The sequence below is a fragment of the Myotis davidii genome, unplaced genomic scaffold (assembly GCF_000327345.1).
Source record: "Myotis davidii unplaced genomic scaffold, ASM32734v1 scaffold765, whole genome shotgun sequence".
In the NCBI taxonomy this organism is placed as follows: domain Eukaryota; kingdom Metazoa; phylum Chordata; class Mammalia; order Chiroptera; family Vespertilionidae; genus Myotis; species Myotis davidii.
In genome coordinates, this window is record NW_006296056.1 from 1,328,281 (window position 1) to 1,348,392 (window position 20,112).

General features: G+C 38.2%; 1 protein-coding gene across 5 annotated transcripts in view; it reads right to left on the reverse strand.

Annotated features, from left to right (window-relative positions):
• Positions 1–20,112, reverse strand: part of NSMCE2 (NSE2/MMS21 homolog, SMC5-SMC6 complex SUMO ligase) — a 232,239-nt gene that overhangs the window by 120,024 nt on the left and 92,103 nt on the right. For all 5 annotated transcript variants that reach the window (XM_006770962.2, XM_006770963.2, XM_015568644.1 and 2 more), the window contains one exon: positions 18,797–18,950. In XM_006770962.2, the coding sequence (XP_006771025.1) occupies positions 18,797–18,950 (154 nt within the window). The remainder of the gene's footprint in view (positions 1–18,796; positions 18,951–20,112) is intronic.

Here is a 20,112-nt window from a genome sequence, read left to right on the forward strand (position 1 = left end):
ACTACTTCCAGGGAGGCAAAGACCTTTTCACCACATAATCTTTTGTACTTTTATATATTAATTCATTTAATCTTCACAACTCTATAAAGAAGGTATATTACTATCATACCATTTTAATAGGTGGAAAAACTGAGACACGAAGTTTTTTATTTTATTTTAAAACTTAAAATCCATAGTTACACAGCTAGTAAGGGCTGGACCGAGACTTGAACCCAAAAAGGGTGGCTCTAGAACTAATCTATGACCTACTAGTGACCCTCAAAGAAGTGCCAGTCTCAGAATAATAATATACCTTACATTTATGTGCGTTAAGATTTTGTAAAATACTTTCATGCGTTCTATCTCAACTTACAATAGTCTTGTGATCTGAAATAATAAAATAGGCCTGGTCAGGTAGCTCAGTTGATCAGAGTGTCATCCTGATATGTCAAGGTTGTGGTTCAATCCCTGGTCAGGGCACATACAATAATCAACCAGGGGCCCTGATTGGGTGGCTCAGTTTGTTGGAGTGTCGTCCTGTGCACCCAAGACTGCGGGTTCAATCCCCAGTTAGGGCATGTAGGGAGGTAACTGATGGATACTTCTCTCTCACATCAGTGTTTCTCTTTGTCTCTCTCTCTCTCCAATCAATAAAAAACATGCCCACAGGTGAGGATTAAAAAAATTCACCACATGATAACATTAAAATTAGACAATATAAGTCAAGCATCTACGGCTTTCATAGGAAAGGCAATGAAATAAATTAGATAATGTGATTCACAACATATTTAAATGCCATTTAAACAGTGAAATACTGTCTTGGATTTACTAAAATAAAAAACCATAATTCTTATATTCTATTTTTAATTATATAGTCATGTTGAACACCTCTGCAGTTTAGTAAATGTTAAAATATTGTGTATGCAATTACCACTAAATAAAATTCATTTTAATCAATCCTTAAAATCCAATTCTCAAAATCACTTAAAATTGTTAAAACAGGACAAACTAGAACAGAAAGCTTGAAAAGCAAATTTATCTGTCAAACTTGGGAAAGGAAATCCCCCATTTTTTTCTATTAGCTCAGCTCTTAAGTAGATCCAGATATACGTGTAGAAAGTACCAGCTGACATTACTCAATGGGGGTTTCCTTACTTTTGTTAATTTTGGATTTCCTTGCTAGCAGGGACACAATATTTGTTTCTGTTTTATTTAGAAATACTCAGTGAAAGTGAAATGTGTATTTCCCTTATAAAAGTAAAATAAACATTCTCGACTCCCATTTTCCAACTGAAGCACACAAATATCTGAAGAAAATTAAGCCCTGGCACCACTGGATGGGAAAAAATGTGCCAGACACCACCCAGCATCATGTTTTCTAAAGTCTCCCTACAGTATTAAATCATGCTCTTTAATACTTGCCACTTTAAAGAACCCTCTCTTTAATTAAATAATTACCTTCTTGGGAAAACACAACTCACTCCTATATTCAGTAGGATTCTCACTTCTCCAATTCTACTTACTCAAATTCTACCACTTCTTCAAAGTCTTGTTCAAAACTCATCTCTATGAAGCCATTGCCCTCTGTTTCAAAGACCTCTCCCTTGTTAGGTGTTAATTATACAAATCACACATCCTGGCAGCTGATCATTGTCTCCTCCTATTCTTTTATCATTCAATAGCACACGGTGTATATTCTCTCAGGGCACTTACTATTCTGCTTTGAATTACAGTTATTTTAAGTCTCTGTTTCTCTACTCCACTCAAAGGTCTAAACCATGTTCATCTGTGTTCTACCTTTGATTAAAGCCCTGTCCTTGTTTGCTTGAATAGACATAAATCTTGCCCATCCTATAAAAACACAAACTTCTTGAGAGAAAAGAATATGTCACACTTCTTTTTTTCTTTATTTCTGAATACTTAGCCCAATGCCACGTACAAAACAGCACTGAAAGACTCAACAAATACTGTACAGGTAAACCAGTTGTAGTTTAGTTTTACTTAAGTTAAATTATCTCTTCAGTTGCTCTGGTATCTGAATAGATATGTCTCTGATTGAATGAATGACTCAAAAAAGTGAGAGAATACTTCAAATACCCCTTGCTTCTGAGAGTTGCATGAGAGAGTTAATCACACACACACACACACACACACACACACACACACACACACACACACACACACACGGCCAGTGCTGTCTCAGTAGTTAAAAATGATAATGTGGTAGAGTAGACTGAAAACCTGGCCACAACACTTTCTACCTCCTCCCATCAGGAAGCAGAGTCTAATCTCCCACCCTTGAACCTGGGCTGCCTGGTCATGGCTTTGACCAATCAAGTCTGGCAAAAGTTACACTGTGTGATTTCCAAGCTGGGATCTCCAGACATCTTCTGCTCCTGCTCTTAAGGCTCTTATCTCCCTTCTGCCATTATGTGAACAAACCTGAACCACAAGGATGGGGAAAAAGCTGTCCCAACTGAGGGTGCCCTAGAACTGGAAGCCCCAAGTCAACCGGGGTGCTGACCACAAATGTGTGAGTGAACCTAGCTGGACCAGCTGAAGAATCACCCAGCTAAACCCAGTTCAAATGGCCAATCCATGGAAGCATGAGCCAAAAGAATGGTGGTTGTTTTAAGTCATTAAAGTTTTGGGGTGGTTTGCGGTGGTTTGTTCCACCACAAAGCTAACTGGGAGAACTAGAAAGTCATCACCACTTACATTTAAAACAAAACACTTACAAGGTGTCACGATACTAATTTCTACTCCACAACAGTTTTGCACTTTACAGCTAATGAAAATCTCTGCTAAATGTTTAATATTTCTTTTGAATAATATTAAAATTCTAATTATGATTAAAGCACAATTTCTACATAAAGAGTAATTGCTAGCTTTTTGACTGATTTTTAAAAAACACATTATCTAATAAATGAGTACAACTCATCCCTATCTCCTATGCATCGTGAGAATTCTTTTATTTAATACACAATGTGCTTGCTGCTTGAAGTAGGGTATGACTTCTATTCTTCATTGCTTTAAATACTCACTCTGGGAGAGTCAAAATAAGCAGTGAAGCAAACTCTTAAGTCAGTACTACTTACAAGGAGTAGGAACTCCCCCCCCCCATAAAACAATGGCTAATTCTACCTCCTATAAATCGTATTAGATTATGAAATTTAGTTTATGAATTTTGAAATATGAAAAATAAGAATAATTTTTCCCTGAAAGAAGTACCAATCTCAGAATAATAATGTGCCTTACATTTATCCGAATAAGACTTTGCAAAACACTTTCATGTGTTATATAATTTTCAATTTACAAAAGCCTTGTGATCCATTCTCTTTGAAACAAACACACCTTCCACCTACTAAAATAAATAAAATAAAAGTGATGATAAATTCTCAAAATTCCTGCCACTGAAAATAACTGCAGTAGTAGAAAAGTTTCTTTCAAAGAATTCTATAAAAATTCACCACTTGCTAACATTCAAATTAGATAATATAAGCCAAGCATCACTATATTCACAGGAAAGGCAATGAGATAAACTAGGTCATGCATGGGATTCACACCGTACTATAAATGCCATTTAAACAGTGAAATCCTGTCTTTATTTTACTATAAGAAGAAAATGATACTAAAACAAACTCTCCCTTGAATGTCGTTAGCCCCAAAGCCCTTGTCCTCCTTCCAATCTCCCGAGCCTTCCTTCCTGTCCCCTCCTTTTCTTCCTCTCCTTCAGAGCCTCTTGGACTCTTCCCCTTGCACGGCCGTCTCCAACCATAGCTCGGACCATCTCTGGGAGCATGTGAAGAGCCTCTCTCCCTCTCCTGAGCCATGGTTCACACCAAAGCTTTCCTCATCTCCAGCCATTTATTGAAGATCTATGCCCAAACCCAGCCCCTCAAATTCAATATACTTGACATTAAAGTCATCCTCCCCCCTTAAAGACCAGCTCTTCCATGAGATATCTTAGTACTTTTAGGGTTATCACCTTTTCCCCATTTACTCAAACTAGAAACCCCAGTGCCATCTTGAACTCCTTATTCTATTGTTGTTTATTTTTAATATATTGTTATTGATTTCAGAAAGGAAGGGAGACAGAGAAAGAGATAGAAACATCAATGACCTGGAATCGAACTCTGACCATCTGGTTCATAGGTCAACATTCAACCAGGGAGCCATGCCAGCTGGGCTCTCCTATTGTTTTAAATGAATTGGCAAGTCCTACAGATTTAACCTCCACCACACCTCTTGTACGCATTCCCTATTTTCCAATTCCCCCATCGCAATTCAGGATATCATCAGCACCTGATTGAACCACTTTACCAAGACCTGTTTCCATCCCAATTTATCATATATACCACAATGATTTTATCTTCTTAAAGTTCAAATCTAATCAAATGGCTCACCTAATGAAAACTGAATGTCCTCATGACTTACTAATTAAACTGTCCTATTCAAGGCAACAAATAACTCCACAAATCACTCCCTACTTACCCTTGTACTCTTATTTGCCACATTCTTAGGATCTAACTGGATTACTTACTGGTCTTTCATGTCCTGTGTCTTTTTCTACTTCTGTTCATGGTTTACAGTATTCCTTGCTCAATAATGGGGATCAGAGTACATATGTAAAATTTGCACTGCTTTAAAATTTAACATTATGTGATAAAGAAATTCCTAAACATTTCATTTTTTTGGTAAACAATTTTCACAAATTTGAGTCATGGCACACATTCCGTACCTGTAATATTTTATTGATTACAGATATCTTAAATTATCATTGTATTATCAGAGCTTAAGCTTGATTCTCAGATAGAGTCGGAGTATTTACTGACTACAAGGCTGGTGTTTATAACCTATCATTGTAATTTGCTTCTCCGAACCCTCTCCTCCTTCAGGCCTCTTCATCTCCTCCCCGAATGATGACCTCCAGTCTCCAGCCCATGCAATTACCAGAATGCAGCTGCAGGCCAATGGCCATTACAGCAAACACAAAGAATAGCTCACTGCTTCTCAGAGCTTGGAATTCTGAAAACATAATAATATACTTTCTATGTTTAGAGGTGGGGTCATGGGGGAACCTGTATTCAAGTCCAATGAGTCAGATGAGAAAGTTAGTATGTTTCAGACAGGATGTCTGTGCTGGCATGTACTGTCACCAAAAGCAGTGGACACAGAATAATTTATTTTAAAAGACAGTGTTAATACATGTTCAAATGTCAGATTATTAATTGGATATGTCAGTATTATTGGTTTTCATTTTGCATACCATTTAAACAAAATAATTATCATATTTCAAAGCTACATCAAACATGGCCTCAAATTCCTCTTTTCCTGCCGAACCATCTCACATGCTATGAGATAAGCCTCTCCAAATCCAGACTTCTTAAGAGGCCCGACACTACAGATGTGCACTTGCTCTACCCTGGGGAAGACTCCGGGAAGCCAGGGATATCGGTGTTAAGGCAGAAGGATGAGCTTGCCGAGCCAAGTGAAGAGAGGGAGAGGTAAGCAGAACATGCCATGAAGAGGGCAGCGACTGTGACAGCCTGGAAGTGAAACAGAACACAATACTTCCAGGGAACAGCAAGTGTCTGGATCAAAGAGCTGGAGAGGAGAGGGGAGAGAAGGAGGAAAAGAAACCAGTGCCAGATGGCCTTTATGTCAGGAGGGCTGGACGGCCACGTGAGGGACAACCATGACCAGACCTGCACTTTGGGATGATCAATCACTCAGGCAGAAATGGGGGAGGCCAGTCTGGAGCAGGAAGCAGGTAGGAGGCTGAGGGTAAAATCACAAATAGAGCAGCAGCAGCAGAAGGAAATGGGGGAGGGACTAGTAGAGGTTTTCAGGAATGGGACTAGACAGCACATCTTGTTAACTGGCTGAAAGTTCTTACTTGTCTCCTTGGAGAAATAATTTTTCTGCTTTTGATAAATGTAAAAATAAAGCTCTGATGGAGAAGGAAAATATACCTAAATGAGTTACAACTATATTATCTTGACTCTAACCCTATCAAGTGTAAGAAGCATTGTCAACCTAATACTTTGGGTGAGGACCAAAGCTACCACATAACAAGAGAGATGGAGGTTAAGGCTGATGGCTGGGGGCAGGAATTAAAAGTTCTGGAGTCTGACTTGTAAATTTCTTGCTTTACGTAACTGAAATAAAGTAAAAAAAAAAAACAGTGTCCCCCTAGGGAAACAGAAAAGAAGTACTTTCCACCAGTCAGGTAAGTATCCAATGGTCAAACTGGGCAAGGCCTGGGAACACTTCCAGCCAATTGGCAACCGCACATGTACTCAGAGCAGAGCTGACGCCCAAGGGGACCTTGGAGAAAGGGACACAAGGCCTCACCCCATCCTCTCATTCCCAGGAGGAGTGTGTGTCCAAGTACCTGGCATGGAATATTTGTCCCATGGGGGACAAGTTCCTTGAACTAGGCTTTAACTCCTTTGGTAAGCTTTCATTCATTCCCCAAATATATAGGAAGCCCTGGATCCATGCCAGGTGCTGTCCTAGGCACCGCAGACAGTAGCAATCAAGGCAGACAAGTACCTGCTCTCACTGAACTGACATTCTTACCAAAGGCAAATACATAATGAAGATGAAGAAATCCCATGATAAAGATAATAGATTAATTTATCCAACTCTGAAAACTGCATTTTATTATTTTTAATAAGCTGACCATTTATTTTAGAAAATGCTACTCAACACCTTTCACCACCACCCCCTACTCTCATTTCTTCCCCAAATTTTGTACATCAAGTTCTAAGAGCTTGCAATCTCAAGTGAACAGTGTCCTCTATATCTCACACCCAAGACATTAACTCCTTGCCTATGTCCCTTGTGCCTAGCAAAGTGCTCTGCATATAGGAGGTGCCTGTTCACTACAAAACATTTTTAAAATATGTCATCAGTTGATTAGGAAAAAAGCTAACTTAAATAACTGGGCTCAAACAGCAGAGCAGATGCTCTCCAATCAATCCAGTGCATACCCATAAGAGAACCCCCAGCATATTAGAGGCCCACAGAGCACGCAATGATAGCTGCAGCTGCATTACATCGGCTATTATATTTGCTCAAAAGAAATACATTTCATCAGACACAGGCCGGTTCATGATGTGAACAGTACTGTGCTTTCTACTTCCCTATCACAAAAAGGTTGCCAAAACCAATACTGTACTGAAAACTTATTTGTTACCTTATCAACATTTGTTCACACCCTTCTCCATGACAGAACATTTCTTACCCACTTGAAAGTCGAGCAATAGTTTATCCTTCACTAAAATGTCTTAATGCTTTAACAAAATAGCTAAAACACTCTGAGTTGGTTTCCTTGAAGTAAAAAACTAATGCCAACTATTAATAACTCATAGCATGTATATTCCTTGAAGTAAAAACGATTAAAGGAAATGCCTTTAAGCAAGCAAAAAGAGAGTAACTAATATTTGGGGAGTATACTAAGTTTGTAACATACTTTCACTTTTTGTTTTTAAATATCTGATTTAATCCTTTACAACTCTGTGAATTAGGTATTATTCATTATTTTTAATTTTATACATACTTTACAGAAAAGTAAAATTCCACTGATTTTATTTAAAAACAACAACACAAACACACAGACTACTCCATGGGTGAGCCAGAATCTGAATTTCTATTTTCTGATTCCAAATTCCAGGATCTTTCCAGGCCTGGACAGTCTCCATCCTTAACACTGTTATGAACATAGCTAAAGTGATTACACAAGGAGTTTACAAAATAGGATTTCAGGACTAATATAAATTTTAACAAATACAAGGTGACTAACTCTGAAGGACAGTACTTGAGTATAACAAACACACAACTATCTATGATCATTATAAGGCTATCAATTATGCATATGAATAGACACTTGTCGGTCTGTTCACACTGTTTTCCCGGCATACTCAATAAACACCTGTTGAATGAATGCTAGGTACAACATGAAGTATAAAAAAGAGGTTCTCAGACACAGAAGGATACAGTTAATCTATACAGTTAATTTATACAAAAGTAGCTATACAGTTGTTCACATGGAAAACAATACATTAATAAGTAATAATACAAGAATAAACTTTGTGTTCTGTGTCCTCACAACTGTAAACCTACTCTTGCTCAACCCTGTACTGAAACCCAGGACACTGAGTACAACTTAATTCTTTAGGTAATTACCAAGGGACTTATGAGTGCCTCGCTAAGCTATGTATGAATGAATGTTCCCTATGACAGAATAAACCGCATCAGACCTGGAATGAGAAGTCAGACTTGTAGCCTCTAGAATACCTCGCTAAATGACCCTTAATAGGTTAGTTATTTTCAACCCTGACTGTATATAAACACGACCCGAGGAACTTAAAAAATGCCTAGAGCCCCACCAGACACTAACAAAATCTGAATCTCTGGAGGTGAGGATGGAGCTCTCATTTTTATTTTTAAGGTTCACAGTGATATCAAGTGATAGTCAGTTCACTAGATATCAAGTGATGGGTGAGCGCCACAACTGTAAACCAATGGCTCTCAAACTCTGATTTATTAGAATCAGCTGAGGACTTGTTAAATTCAGCCCAACCCCGATGGTTTCAGACTCAGAAGGTCTGGGGTGGCCCCAGAAAACCTGCATTTTCAATGTTTCCTGCTGCTGGCGGGCACCACACTTTGAGAACCACTGTTGCAGACCCTCTTAAGTATTTCTTGAATGAATTAAGTTATATGTGTAGAAGATGCACAAATAGGAAAAACATGAACATTATATGAAAATTTTAAATTAAAATAGGAACTTCATGCTTCACTGGTCATCAGGAAAATGTAAATTAAATCCACAGTGAGATACCATTGCATACTTATTAGAAAGGCTAAAATGAAAAAACGAACCCCAAATACCCAAATGCTGGTGAAGGAATGCAGAATGGTACACCACACTGGAAAACAGCCTGTCAGTTCCTACAGTTAAACATATACTCACCATGCGAGCCAGCAATCCCATCCATGCCTGGATATTTACCCAAGAGAAATTAAAACTTACATTCACATAAAAACCATGACTGTTTTATAACAGTTCTATTCATCATGCCCCCAAGCTCGAAACAACCGAAATGTCCTTCAACTACTGACTAGATAAGTAGCTATGGTACATCCATAGGATGAGGTACTATTCAGCAACACAATGCAACAAGCTGATGATAGTAGCAACACTATGGATGGATCTCAAATGCATTCTGCTCAGTGAAAGAAGCCACGTAAAAGTCTGTCTAATGTATGATTCCATGTATGTCACAGTTGGGAAAAGTTACAATGATGGAGACGAAAACAAAACACTGGTTGCCAGAGGCTGGAAATGGGGGAGGTATCAACTACAAAAGGACATCCATTATATGCATCTAACAATTATGAAACTTAAGTCCTTCCAAGCTCAGAAGTGAATAACTTGACGAGATATTTATTTTCTGAAGTATGATGTGTATCACCCCAGGACACTGATGACTCCGCCTCCCTATTCCAGGTTCAGGCTGCTTCCTGAGGGCCGATGGCATCACACTCTCTCAGAATAAGCCACCACGACATCCACAGCTCACAGTTTGTGTTTAGACTTGCTGCTGACTCATTTCTCCCTTGATAACTGAACCTTTCTTTCCTAATAACTTTAATTATAGCCATCTCTCATTCTAAAGCTTCCCCTTTCCTTGGGAATGAATTTGTTATCCCTGTGATCTCCTGACTATGAGACACAGGGCAAATATGTCACCTCCAGGACCCGGTCTGCTAAAAACAGAACCTGCATTTTTCATGCATTCCTCTCCTGCACACTGTCACAAAGATTACGAGAGATGGTGTATTTGCATGGGGTTATTGTTGTTACGTTTGAAATAAATTTCATGGAATTTGTTCTAAGCGTGTAGTGCAATACATATCCCACTCCTCTCTGGCATAACATAGCAACTATTCACACCGGAAGTAGCATTCTTACGTACTACTTATTGAATTTTTTGGTAATGCCAAAACCATAGGATCTGGAAAAGGAGGGCCCAGTTTTAAGTCTCTCTCAACTTCCTCTGTGACCTTGAGCAAACCACTTACCTTTTACGAATCTCATGTCTTTACCTATAAAACAAGACTTTACCTATAAAACAACTACGTGTTTTTCTAGGGGCTACTTCGAAGGAAAGATGGGGCACATAGTAATAAACCACTACATAATGTCTGATATGACTCCTACCCCTGACCTCTGAATGGAAGTGACCCAGCAAGAAAGTCTCTCATTGTCATCGGAGTACATCAAGGCAGATCCATGGAGGCCCAAACAAATTGTTCTCTACTCAAGAGCCCTATGACAAATCAATTTTTCAAGAAATGAAAGAAACACCTAAATTGAGAGAAAAGAGGACCACATGGGAGTGTTTTTAAGAGCTGGTATAATATGTATGGGGGAAACAACATGAGCTTTGAGTTTCAGCACTTATGGACTCAGGGAAGTTATATGACTTCTCTTTGCATATTTTCTAATCTATAAAATGGGCATAGTTACCTTGTAGGGTTGTGAGAAATCAACAATAATATAAAGAATGTAAGCTCCATATGCTGTGCATAGGTAGGCAATCAAATCAATGCTGCCTGTAGTTACTCATCAATTCAATGAAGCACTCATTAAGTACCATGTGGACTAGGCACCATACAAAGCCTGGCTATTACTTTTATTATTACTAATTTCCAAAAGGACTAGGGCAGGGGTGGGCAACCCCTGGCACGCGTGCCAAACATGGCACGCCAGTAACTTTTGCTGGCATGCGAAACCCTTTCTTATAATCTTCCATTTATAATTTTTTTTCTTAATATCAACTTTTTTATTTTTCATATAAATTCAGTGTAGGTGCATCTTAGATAAATAAATAATTTTACATAACAAGTTATCCTAAAGACCATAGACATGGATTGACAAGAGAGGGGAAGAGCAATTTCTATGCCTCTGCCTTAACTCTCCCTGCCTTCCTAGATGCAACCAGTGTTTTGGTTTCATCCACATACGCTTATGAATCTTTGTTCTCAGTGATGAATTTTGTTAAGTCTCGTAATAGGAGTAGCCTGACAGATGAAAGTAGTAGCTCGTGCATATCTCTGAAGGTCACGAAATATAAGCCTGATGTAAAATCTCTGTCATCAGTGATGCAGCAGCCAATATTTGATATTATCTGCTAATATCAAATGCAGTCATAAAGTTTTCTGTCGGACTATCAGTGTACATGTATACATTAAAAAATAAATGTATTTCTCATCATCATATACTGTGTTTTTGTCACTCGAATAAATTTTATTATTTCTTCAGGGTTCTTCACATATGTAAACCTTAAGAGATATCAAGTAGGCATAACATGTTCTCAAAAAATTAGGGTTGGCACGCAGAAGAATTTTGAGTCAGAGATTTTGCTGGTTTTGGCACGCACTCACAAAAAGGTTGCCCACCCTTGGACTAGGGCAAATCTAAGGTGAAGGCTGAGTAGACTGACATCTTTATTGCTCATTATAAAGGGCATATAGAAAAGCTAATTTCTCACCACAAAGGAGCTCCCTGATAGTTTAAGGCCGTGGTCAGCAAACCGCGGCTCGCGAGCCACATGCGGCTCTTTGGCCCCTTGAGTGTGGCTCTTCCACAAAATACCACATGTGGGCGCACATGTACAGTGGGATTGAAATTTCGTGGCCCGTGCGCAGAAGTCAGTATTTTGTGGAAGAGCTGGTATTTTGTGGAAGAGCCACCCTCAAGGGGCCAAAGAGCCGCATGTGGCTCGCGAGGAGCAGTTTGCCGACCACTGGTTTAAGGCCTTGACTAAAATTCCAACATGACAGAATCAATCTATTTTGCATTAATCTATTTTTCTTCACTTATTCAATTACTTATTTGGTGCCCAACCTGCTTTAAAATATAAACATTTCTGGAAATTAAATAAAATAAAACAGAAGGAGGAGGATAGTCACAACCCTCCCTGATTCCCGCCTCTATCTCTGGCACTTCCTGTCTGCTGGTTCAATGATTTACTAGCTTCATAACCTTGGAAATATCACTGTACTTCTCTGAAGCAGCTTCATCATTAAGGTGGGAAGGGTACCATTTAGCTTCACTGATGTAAATAAAGACATTTGGGAAAGAGAAAGAGTATAGGGTGAGAAACACCAAGAAACGGAAAGAAGGAAAGAGACACAGAAAAGAGTCAGTCAGAGGCTGACTCAGAGAAGAGGAAGAGGGATAGAAGCAAATATACAAGGAACAAAAACTTTGCATAGGACAGAATTTCACTCAATGAGCATATGTCCTCAGGGCAGGGATGCAATCCAGCCTGAAAGGTCAATCTCTGTTGTGAAATGTATGGTTTTTAGCATTTCCCAATAATTATGATCATAGAGCAGGGAAATGGTGATGGCTTCATCAATATCAAGGAATAAAATGAAGACCAACTGAGGGCCACAGAGATGACAAAACTGTCTATAGAAGAACCAGAAAACTGAATTTTTCATAAATTTTGTTAAATATTCTTCTAAGCAGTCACATTTGAAGTGAGCCATCCTCAATTCCGGAGCATATGCTGCTGTTATTAAAAAACTGTCTGTTGCTATATGCACCATGCATTTGCACCAACGCATCACTGTAGAGGACTGTGTACACAAAATCATTATGCTGACTTTTTTGAGCAATTTAAAAGATTGTTTTCAGATCCCAACCCTATAAATGCTAATTTTCTTCCTCCTCTTCTTCTCTTCTTTACTGATGATAAATTACTGAAGAGAAAAGGAGTTTTAGCACCAGACTGCCTTTACTAGGTTCTGACACTCTTTTTCTAGTTAATAATTCTGTTCTGTAAATATTATCTGAACTCTGGTTATGTGAGGAACAAAAGGAATATAGAGATGAGTAAGAACTATATTCCTGCCTTAAAGGATCTTGGGTTTTGGTTAATTGCCAACCAGCAATACACAGTGTTTGGATGGACAGAAACACCTTAGGAAAAGAGATATTTAGACGTGGGAGGATATATCAGGATTAAGTCAGGTTGGTCAACACTTTGCCCAGTTTAAATGTACTCAACATACTTCCAGGCACAGCCAAACATTTTCCCTCTTGGCACTCACTACCTTAGTGTCTTCATCTCTTTTCTTCCAGGTCTCAAAACACACACACACCTTCCCAATCTGCAAAGGTTCGAATCTTCTCTATAATCTTCCCCAGTGCCCATCAGCATCTGGGTTAGGGGCTCCCATACATGGCTCCTCACCACAAAACCTCCATCTACTTTTCCACAGAACCCATGAGGCTTCCACTCTGCATTCCCAAATGACACAGAATGCACATTATGGCCTTACTTTGAAGTATCTTGAAAGCAAAATCATCCCTTTCTCTGAAGAAATTATAATCTACTGTTAATTGGCCAAATTAATGCTAATGTCCCTCGTTAAGTGCACAACAAGGCACTAAATTATGAGGTTAAATCAAAGGTCACAAACTGATTGTTTTGTTTGCACAGTGTTTTGAAAATCTGCTAACCAATCAGCTAAATTTCCTGGTTTTCCAAAAGAACCTGAAGATCTGGCCATGCCAGCAACAACAGACTGGCACGGTGGCAGTGTCTCCTTTAGGCAGGGCATGAGATCTCAAGTCTCTGGTCTTCTGAAAATTCTTGTGAACACCAAGGACCTGGGCTATAGATGCTATGTGTCTAGATCTCATGCTGAAGTTCAAGGAATATAGCAGTAAACAAAACACAAAAGCCCCAGCCCTGGAGGAACTACTGTGGTTTTGAATAGATGCTTAAGGAAAGGGAAAGCACCCCATTAGGAACAGCAAAGTGAAGGCATGTCACGTTCCCAAGGAACTCCCTATTAATGGGATCCTTGAGGGAAGTGAATCGCCACACCCTATTTTATCAGTTTTGAGATCTAGATTGAGCATGCTTAAAGGGGAAGGTACACAGTTAATTTGTGAGTCCATGTAATTAAAAGATTAGAATATAAATTTATATATATAACAAATGTTATTGTCACTGAAATTGATTTCTAAGATTCACTCATGGATTCAAATATCTCCATATCTTATTTTCTGCATTTCTCACATATGACCCAAACATGTATACAGTTAAATCTATGAACATCTTCAAATTAGCATATTTGCATTTTAAAAAGGCATGTTCTTCTTTACTCTTAACCTTTAAAAGTAGCAACAAATGACATTTTATATAAGGTTATTTTAATACTAAAGATCTCAGATTCACAGTCATTTCTATTTCTGACCACAAAGTGAAGCCCTTATATTTTGAAGATTTCTAAGTACCAATTCTTGTCTGATGTCCTTAACTTCTGCCTTGCTGTCCTGCACTAAAACTTCTTATGCCTGCTAATCATATAACAGGGAAATGAATAAAGGATGCCAGAAAGATTGCTTAATGGCTTGAGAAATCTATACAGAGGTGTAGGCACATTCTAATTAAGTTCTCCTGATGTTAAAATTGCAGAAAATCATAGGTTGCAATAGTGGAGACAGTGTAAGTGAAAAAGGCAAGGAAGAGAGAACATTACCTGAACATATTGTTCAGATAAATTAAAATAATTTCATCCAAAAAAGTCTGACTACATCTTAAAGCCTTAAACCAAATCATACTGTTTATTTCACAACTTGGGTTAGTAAGAACATGATTATCATTTAGGAAAATGGAATTCTTTTCTGCGAAATTGTTCCCTAACTCAGTTATCATCACCACCACCATCACAGTCATCTTGTCTAGAAGTATACACATTATCTTCAGACAATCTTGCTCTGTATGACTCAAAGAATTAGAACTCAGAAAAATGGGTGACATCGGTAGGAAGACCAGGCTATACATTAAGTGACTCAAACCAAGGACTTCTGGCTGCTAAGCTCATATTTTTCTCACTACGCCGTTCTAGCTCTTTCTCAATAATAACTTAAATCTAAAGTAAGCCTTTAAGAGGCTGCCAAGATCCACTATCTCATTAGATCTCAGTAATAATCCTGAGAAGTAAATAGGGCAGACATAATCTCTCTAATATACAGGATACTTGGTACCCAGGGATAAAATGATTTGTCCAAAGAGGTTGGATCTAATGCCTGGTAATAGCCATAAGACATAAGTAACTACTAAAAAAATACCGTGTGCCACTGAAGGATGTTACCTTTAGAGTAATCGTATCTTCAAAGGAGTAGAGTGTATCTGCTACGCTTGCATTCTAGGGATGGTAAATACTAGGTATCTGTACTGCCTCTTTCCCACCATAATCCTTCACACACTCTGTCCTGCTGGGTCTGAACCCAGCCTCAGAATCTTCTTGAAAATACAGCTCCAGGCACCCCCTATCAACTGTCTGGCAAGACAAGCCACCCAGGTAAAACCTGCGTTCCTTACCCTGACTATCTTCATTTAGGTCTCACATGGTATTACATTTGTTTCTGACATCCTTTCTTTGCTTTTCACTTGATAACTGCCATTCAAGCTCCTCACGTTATTTCACATGTGTATATATTGTCTTCTGCCAGTACCAGGACTCTGCCTTTCATTTATCTCAGAACATCAACTCAAAGTGTTCTGCGTGATGGAGACAAATGTATGGTGCTTATGGAAGAAACTCGGGTTTAAAAAAACACACCTGGGACAAAAAGTTGCCGTTGTTTCTGATTACGGTTTAGACCAGCGGTAAGTAAACTTTTCTGAAAGGGGCCATATAATAAATATGAGCTTTGAGGGTCAGATGTTCTCTGACACACCACACAGCTCTGCATTGCAGTGTAAGGCATCACAGACGATCTGTAAATAAATGTATCTATATTCCAATAAACTTCACTTGTGCCCACTAGAGTCTGAATGTCCATACCATTTTCACATATCACAAAAAAAGGATTCTTCTCTTGATCCCAACCTCCCACCCCCAATTAAAAATTAAAAAACCATTCTTAGCTTGCAGGCAACAGAAAAGCAGGAGGCAGGCTGCAGTTCATGGACTCCTGGCCTGGCTCTGAGATTTTCAAAGTGAGAATTTCTGGTGGTCTACAAGATCCAGTCAACAAGTCCAACTCCCTGTGTGTGACTGTGAGGCCGGATTTTCTCCGTGTTATCAATGACAAGAGACTGAACACAGACGCAAGTACAAGGGTCCAGCTGCCTTCTATTAAGGCAGAAATTGAAGAGATTTGCCAAAATGTAAAACAACGTCTCTCTTCTCGCTAATTCTTTATGGTATTATTATATTTCAGATACTCATAAAGCTGTTTATGTTAACATGTAATGGGTTTATTATTGATTTTTAAATGGATTATTATATTTAAAATTCCTCAGTTTTGATTTCTAACATGATGAATATCAGTAGCTATAACCCATGTGAACCAAAGCTCTCTGGGCCCTCAGTAATTTTAAGAATGTAAAGGGATCTTGAGAGCAGACAGTTTGAGAACTAACTGCCGACTATAGCTGGTTGACTCATTCCTGGGGCACTTCCACCCACCAGACAGACCACCTGATTTCAGTCTCCATCCTGACTTCTCCCCACCTAAGAGCTTTCTGGCATTTCTCTGATTAGATCCTGATTTGGTTAAATTTAATCCCATGCAATTTATGTTCTTGGATAATGAACTGGTGAAGGCAAGGTGGCCATCTTCATGAAAGGACCTTCAGAAACGTGCTGCCCACAAACACACTTCAGCCTTTACTTCGCCAAAACAGGCAACGTGATGCAACTATGCCTCCTTGGCTTGTATTTTCAAATCTTAAAAAAAAGGTATTGTGATTCCTTGCCTCCATGAGAACACAGCTCAAAGCAAACAGATTTCACTGGCTCCTTTAGAAATCAGAGACCCTTTGACTTGGCCCCGTAAAAACTGTGGGAGCCCTCAGGGCAGCCTGAAATCTAAAGAAAGAAAATTCATCAGACCTGATGCCAGTTTATTGGCAGTGCCAATGATAATGCACTGTCAATTGTATTTGCAACATCTTTAAGAGAGGATTAACATTTGGTTTGTTCTGTTGAGATTTAAATTTTTTTAAAGAATATTTTAGGAAATAAGAGGAAAAGTGGTCTTATTTCCAGTGTTACCATATAAGGAAACCTTATATAGGGAAGCATTTCTTTCGATATAAATTAACTTTGTCATAAGATTGAGCTGTCTATCCAAATGATGAGTACTGCCGGCCTTGGGAATCCTGTCCACTCCTCAACCCCCAACCCGAATTTTAGAGAGATTTAAACAATAACTATGATTTCCAACATTAATCATTTTGTTGAATTATACATTAACTAGAAAGTGTTTCGCCACAAGTATATGACTCTAAAAATCTCTTATGGAATAATAACTTTGTAAATACTGAAAAAGAAGTTTGTATTTTAGGATATTTATCTTCAACCTGCATTATAAAATACTCAAAAAAAAGGAATTATAATCAGATACTAAATCTGCCATAATTTGTGATTTTGGCTCCAACTAGTAAAATAAAACACTTTTGGCTATTTTGAACAATACCAAAACTGAAATTCACTACCATCTTTAAGATCAGAAAGCCACTAGCAAATTATTACCTGTTTTGGGGATTATTACTCATTTGGGCAACAGTGCAAATTATATTAGAAAGATTTTGGTAGTTGTGATGCTCAATGAAGAACAGAAAATAGCCTTAAAATGTGGGGAAATGCTTACTGTTTAAATCTACAGTAAAAGCAAAAGTCTCACCATGATTGCAAAACATTTCAAATTGTGAAACTTAATCTGTAAAATAGACAAAAGTAAGCCAGCTTCCTCAGTTAGTTTTGAGATCTCAGCATCAAGTTAAAGAAAATGCTTATATTTAAAAGAAAGCCTATTTCAAAATACGAATCCCTATATTTAGTACAAAATAAAGTCATAAATTGGTATGTCGTATCATACAACATTCCTCTTGTTCCATATGTATGCAAATGAAGGCGATGTGAAACTTAAGTTTTTAAAAAAGTGACTTACTCCACTCTTCAATTCTTTAAGCAATAAAAGTGCCTCAAGCCAAAAAGAAAAAAAGACAACTGATGCCAAGGTAAAAACAATCAAATTACATAAAATCGGTATGTGAATTTCATGGAAAAAAAGAAAACAAGGATATGTGTACTTCACTGAGTAGAAAAGATGTATTGCTTCTGGCAAATATGTCTACAAAACGCATTTTTATATGATAAATCATTTTCCCCATTCTCATCTTAAAATAAAAATTGTTAATTAAAAAACCTGAGTATCATAAAGTTGATTAGGAAGGCAATAAATTTCAAAATCACATGGAATTTATACTATCACAAAGATAGAAGGGATCAAGAGAATTTTGGTCCATACTTGAGAAGAAAAAATATAGTCTGAATAAACATTGTTTCTACTATATTCCAAAGCAACAAAACTAGAATCAAGTATAGTTATTTTAAAGCTTGGCACAGCAGTTAAAATTTGAAAAACACCCTTGTTATTTTAATAAAATAATTTTCAGTTTTATTTTTCCCCCCACACCCCTCCCCAACACGGGGACAACACAGTGTAAATTTCTGTAGCTGGGAGGGCATTTTCTTAGCACTTTGTGGAAACTGTTGGCTTTCAGAAGCAGACAGGCTGATTTGAACCAAAAGTTAAGACAAAACACAGAACTGCAACAACAATAAAAAGCCATTTGGGAAGAGGGTCAAGCCAAGCAGATAAGCAAACTTCATAAAGTCAGCTTTCCGGGACTGTCCATCAAGTCAGTTCCCTCATTTCAGAAAGCCAAAGCAAAGCACAGCAAAGCAAAGCATGCTGACTTACATTGCTTCTTCAATTCTCGCAGCTGTTGTTTAAACTGCACAAATTTTTCATTGTTTTGAAAGTCTGCATCAGAATTCTTATTCTGTAAAGCCAAAAATTTCTTCTCCACTAATAATTTTAGATCTGGTATATTCTCTGGACGTTCTTCTTTTACCTGACAATGACAATAAAATTATCTTAGTTAAATGTTATCAATAACACAGTTTTGTAACATTATTTTTACTTCATCTCATTCAAATGAAAATACAATGAGGTAGAAAACAGAATCCCCTCACTAGAGAGCCAAAGTGGTTGGGACTTGTTCCAGGACAGATTGCTGGGGAAAATGGAGGGAATCATTCACCCCATCTACTCATCGCTTCCTTCTTCTTCTTCTTCTTCTTCTTTTTTTTTTTTTGCTAAATTTATTGGGGTGACATTAGTTAATGTTAATTAGTTAAGAAGATTATATATGTTTCAATTGTACAATTCTGTAATATAGCACCCAAAGTTCAATCTCCTTCCATCACCCCCTTTACCCTTTCAACCTCCCCCCAGATAAGCACTTTACTGTTATCTTTGTCAATGAGTTTTTATTTGTTTTGTTTGTTTATTTGTTGATTTCTGTTTTGTTTTTATTTTTTGTTAATCCTCACCAAAGGATATTTCCATTGGATTTTAGAGAGAGTGAAAGGGAGGGGGGAGAGAGAGAAACATTGATGTGAGAGAGACTCATTGATTGGCTGCCTCCCACAGGAGCCTGAACCAGGGCTGGGGATCAAACCTGCACCCGAGGTACGTGCCCTTAACCACAATTGAACGTGGCACCCTTCAGGCCACAGGATGACACTCTATCCACTGAGCCAAACCAGCCAGCACTGTTGCTTTCTGTTTTATATCTCACATAAGTGAAGTCATGTGGTTCTTGTCCTTTTCTGACTTACCGTATTTGCCGGCGTATAAGACGACTGGGCGTATAAGACGACCCCCTAACATTTCCACTCAAAATACAGAGTTTGTTATATACTCGCCGTATAAGACTACCCCCTCTTCCGCACACCTTCCACACACCAAATAAAAGGTAAAACAATATCAGATTTGATTTTAACATTTTAATTTATATTCAAATGCTTATGACATGCAGGAAAACTGTCACAAGGCTGTATGTAATCAAACATATACATAAAACAGTGCAAGTTTATTACCGGTAAACATACCGGTAATCCACTAAAGAAAAAACACTCTATAGACTGGTACCGTAGATGCTTCTCAGGAACACAGGCAAGCAGCCCACAACCTAGAGGGACTGTCAATGATAGAAGTAAGATAACAAATAG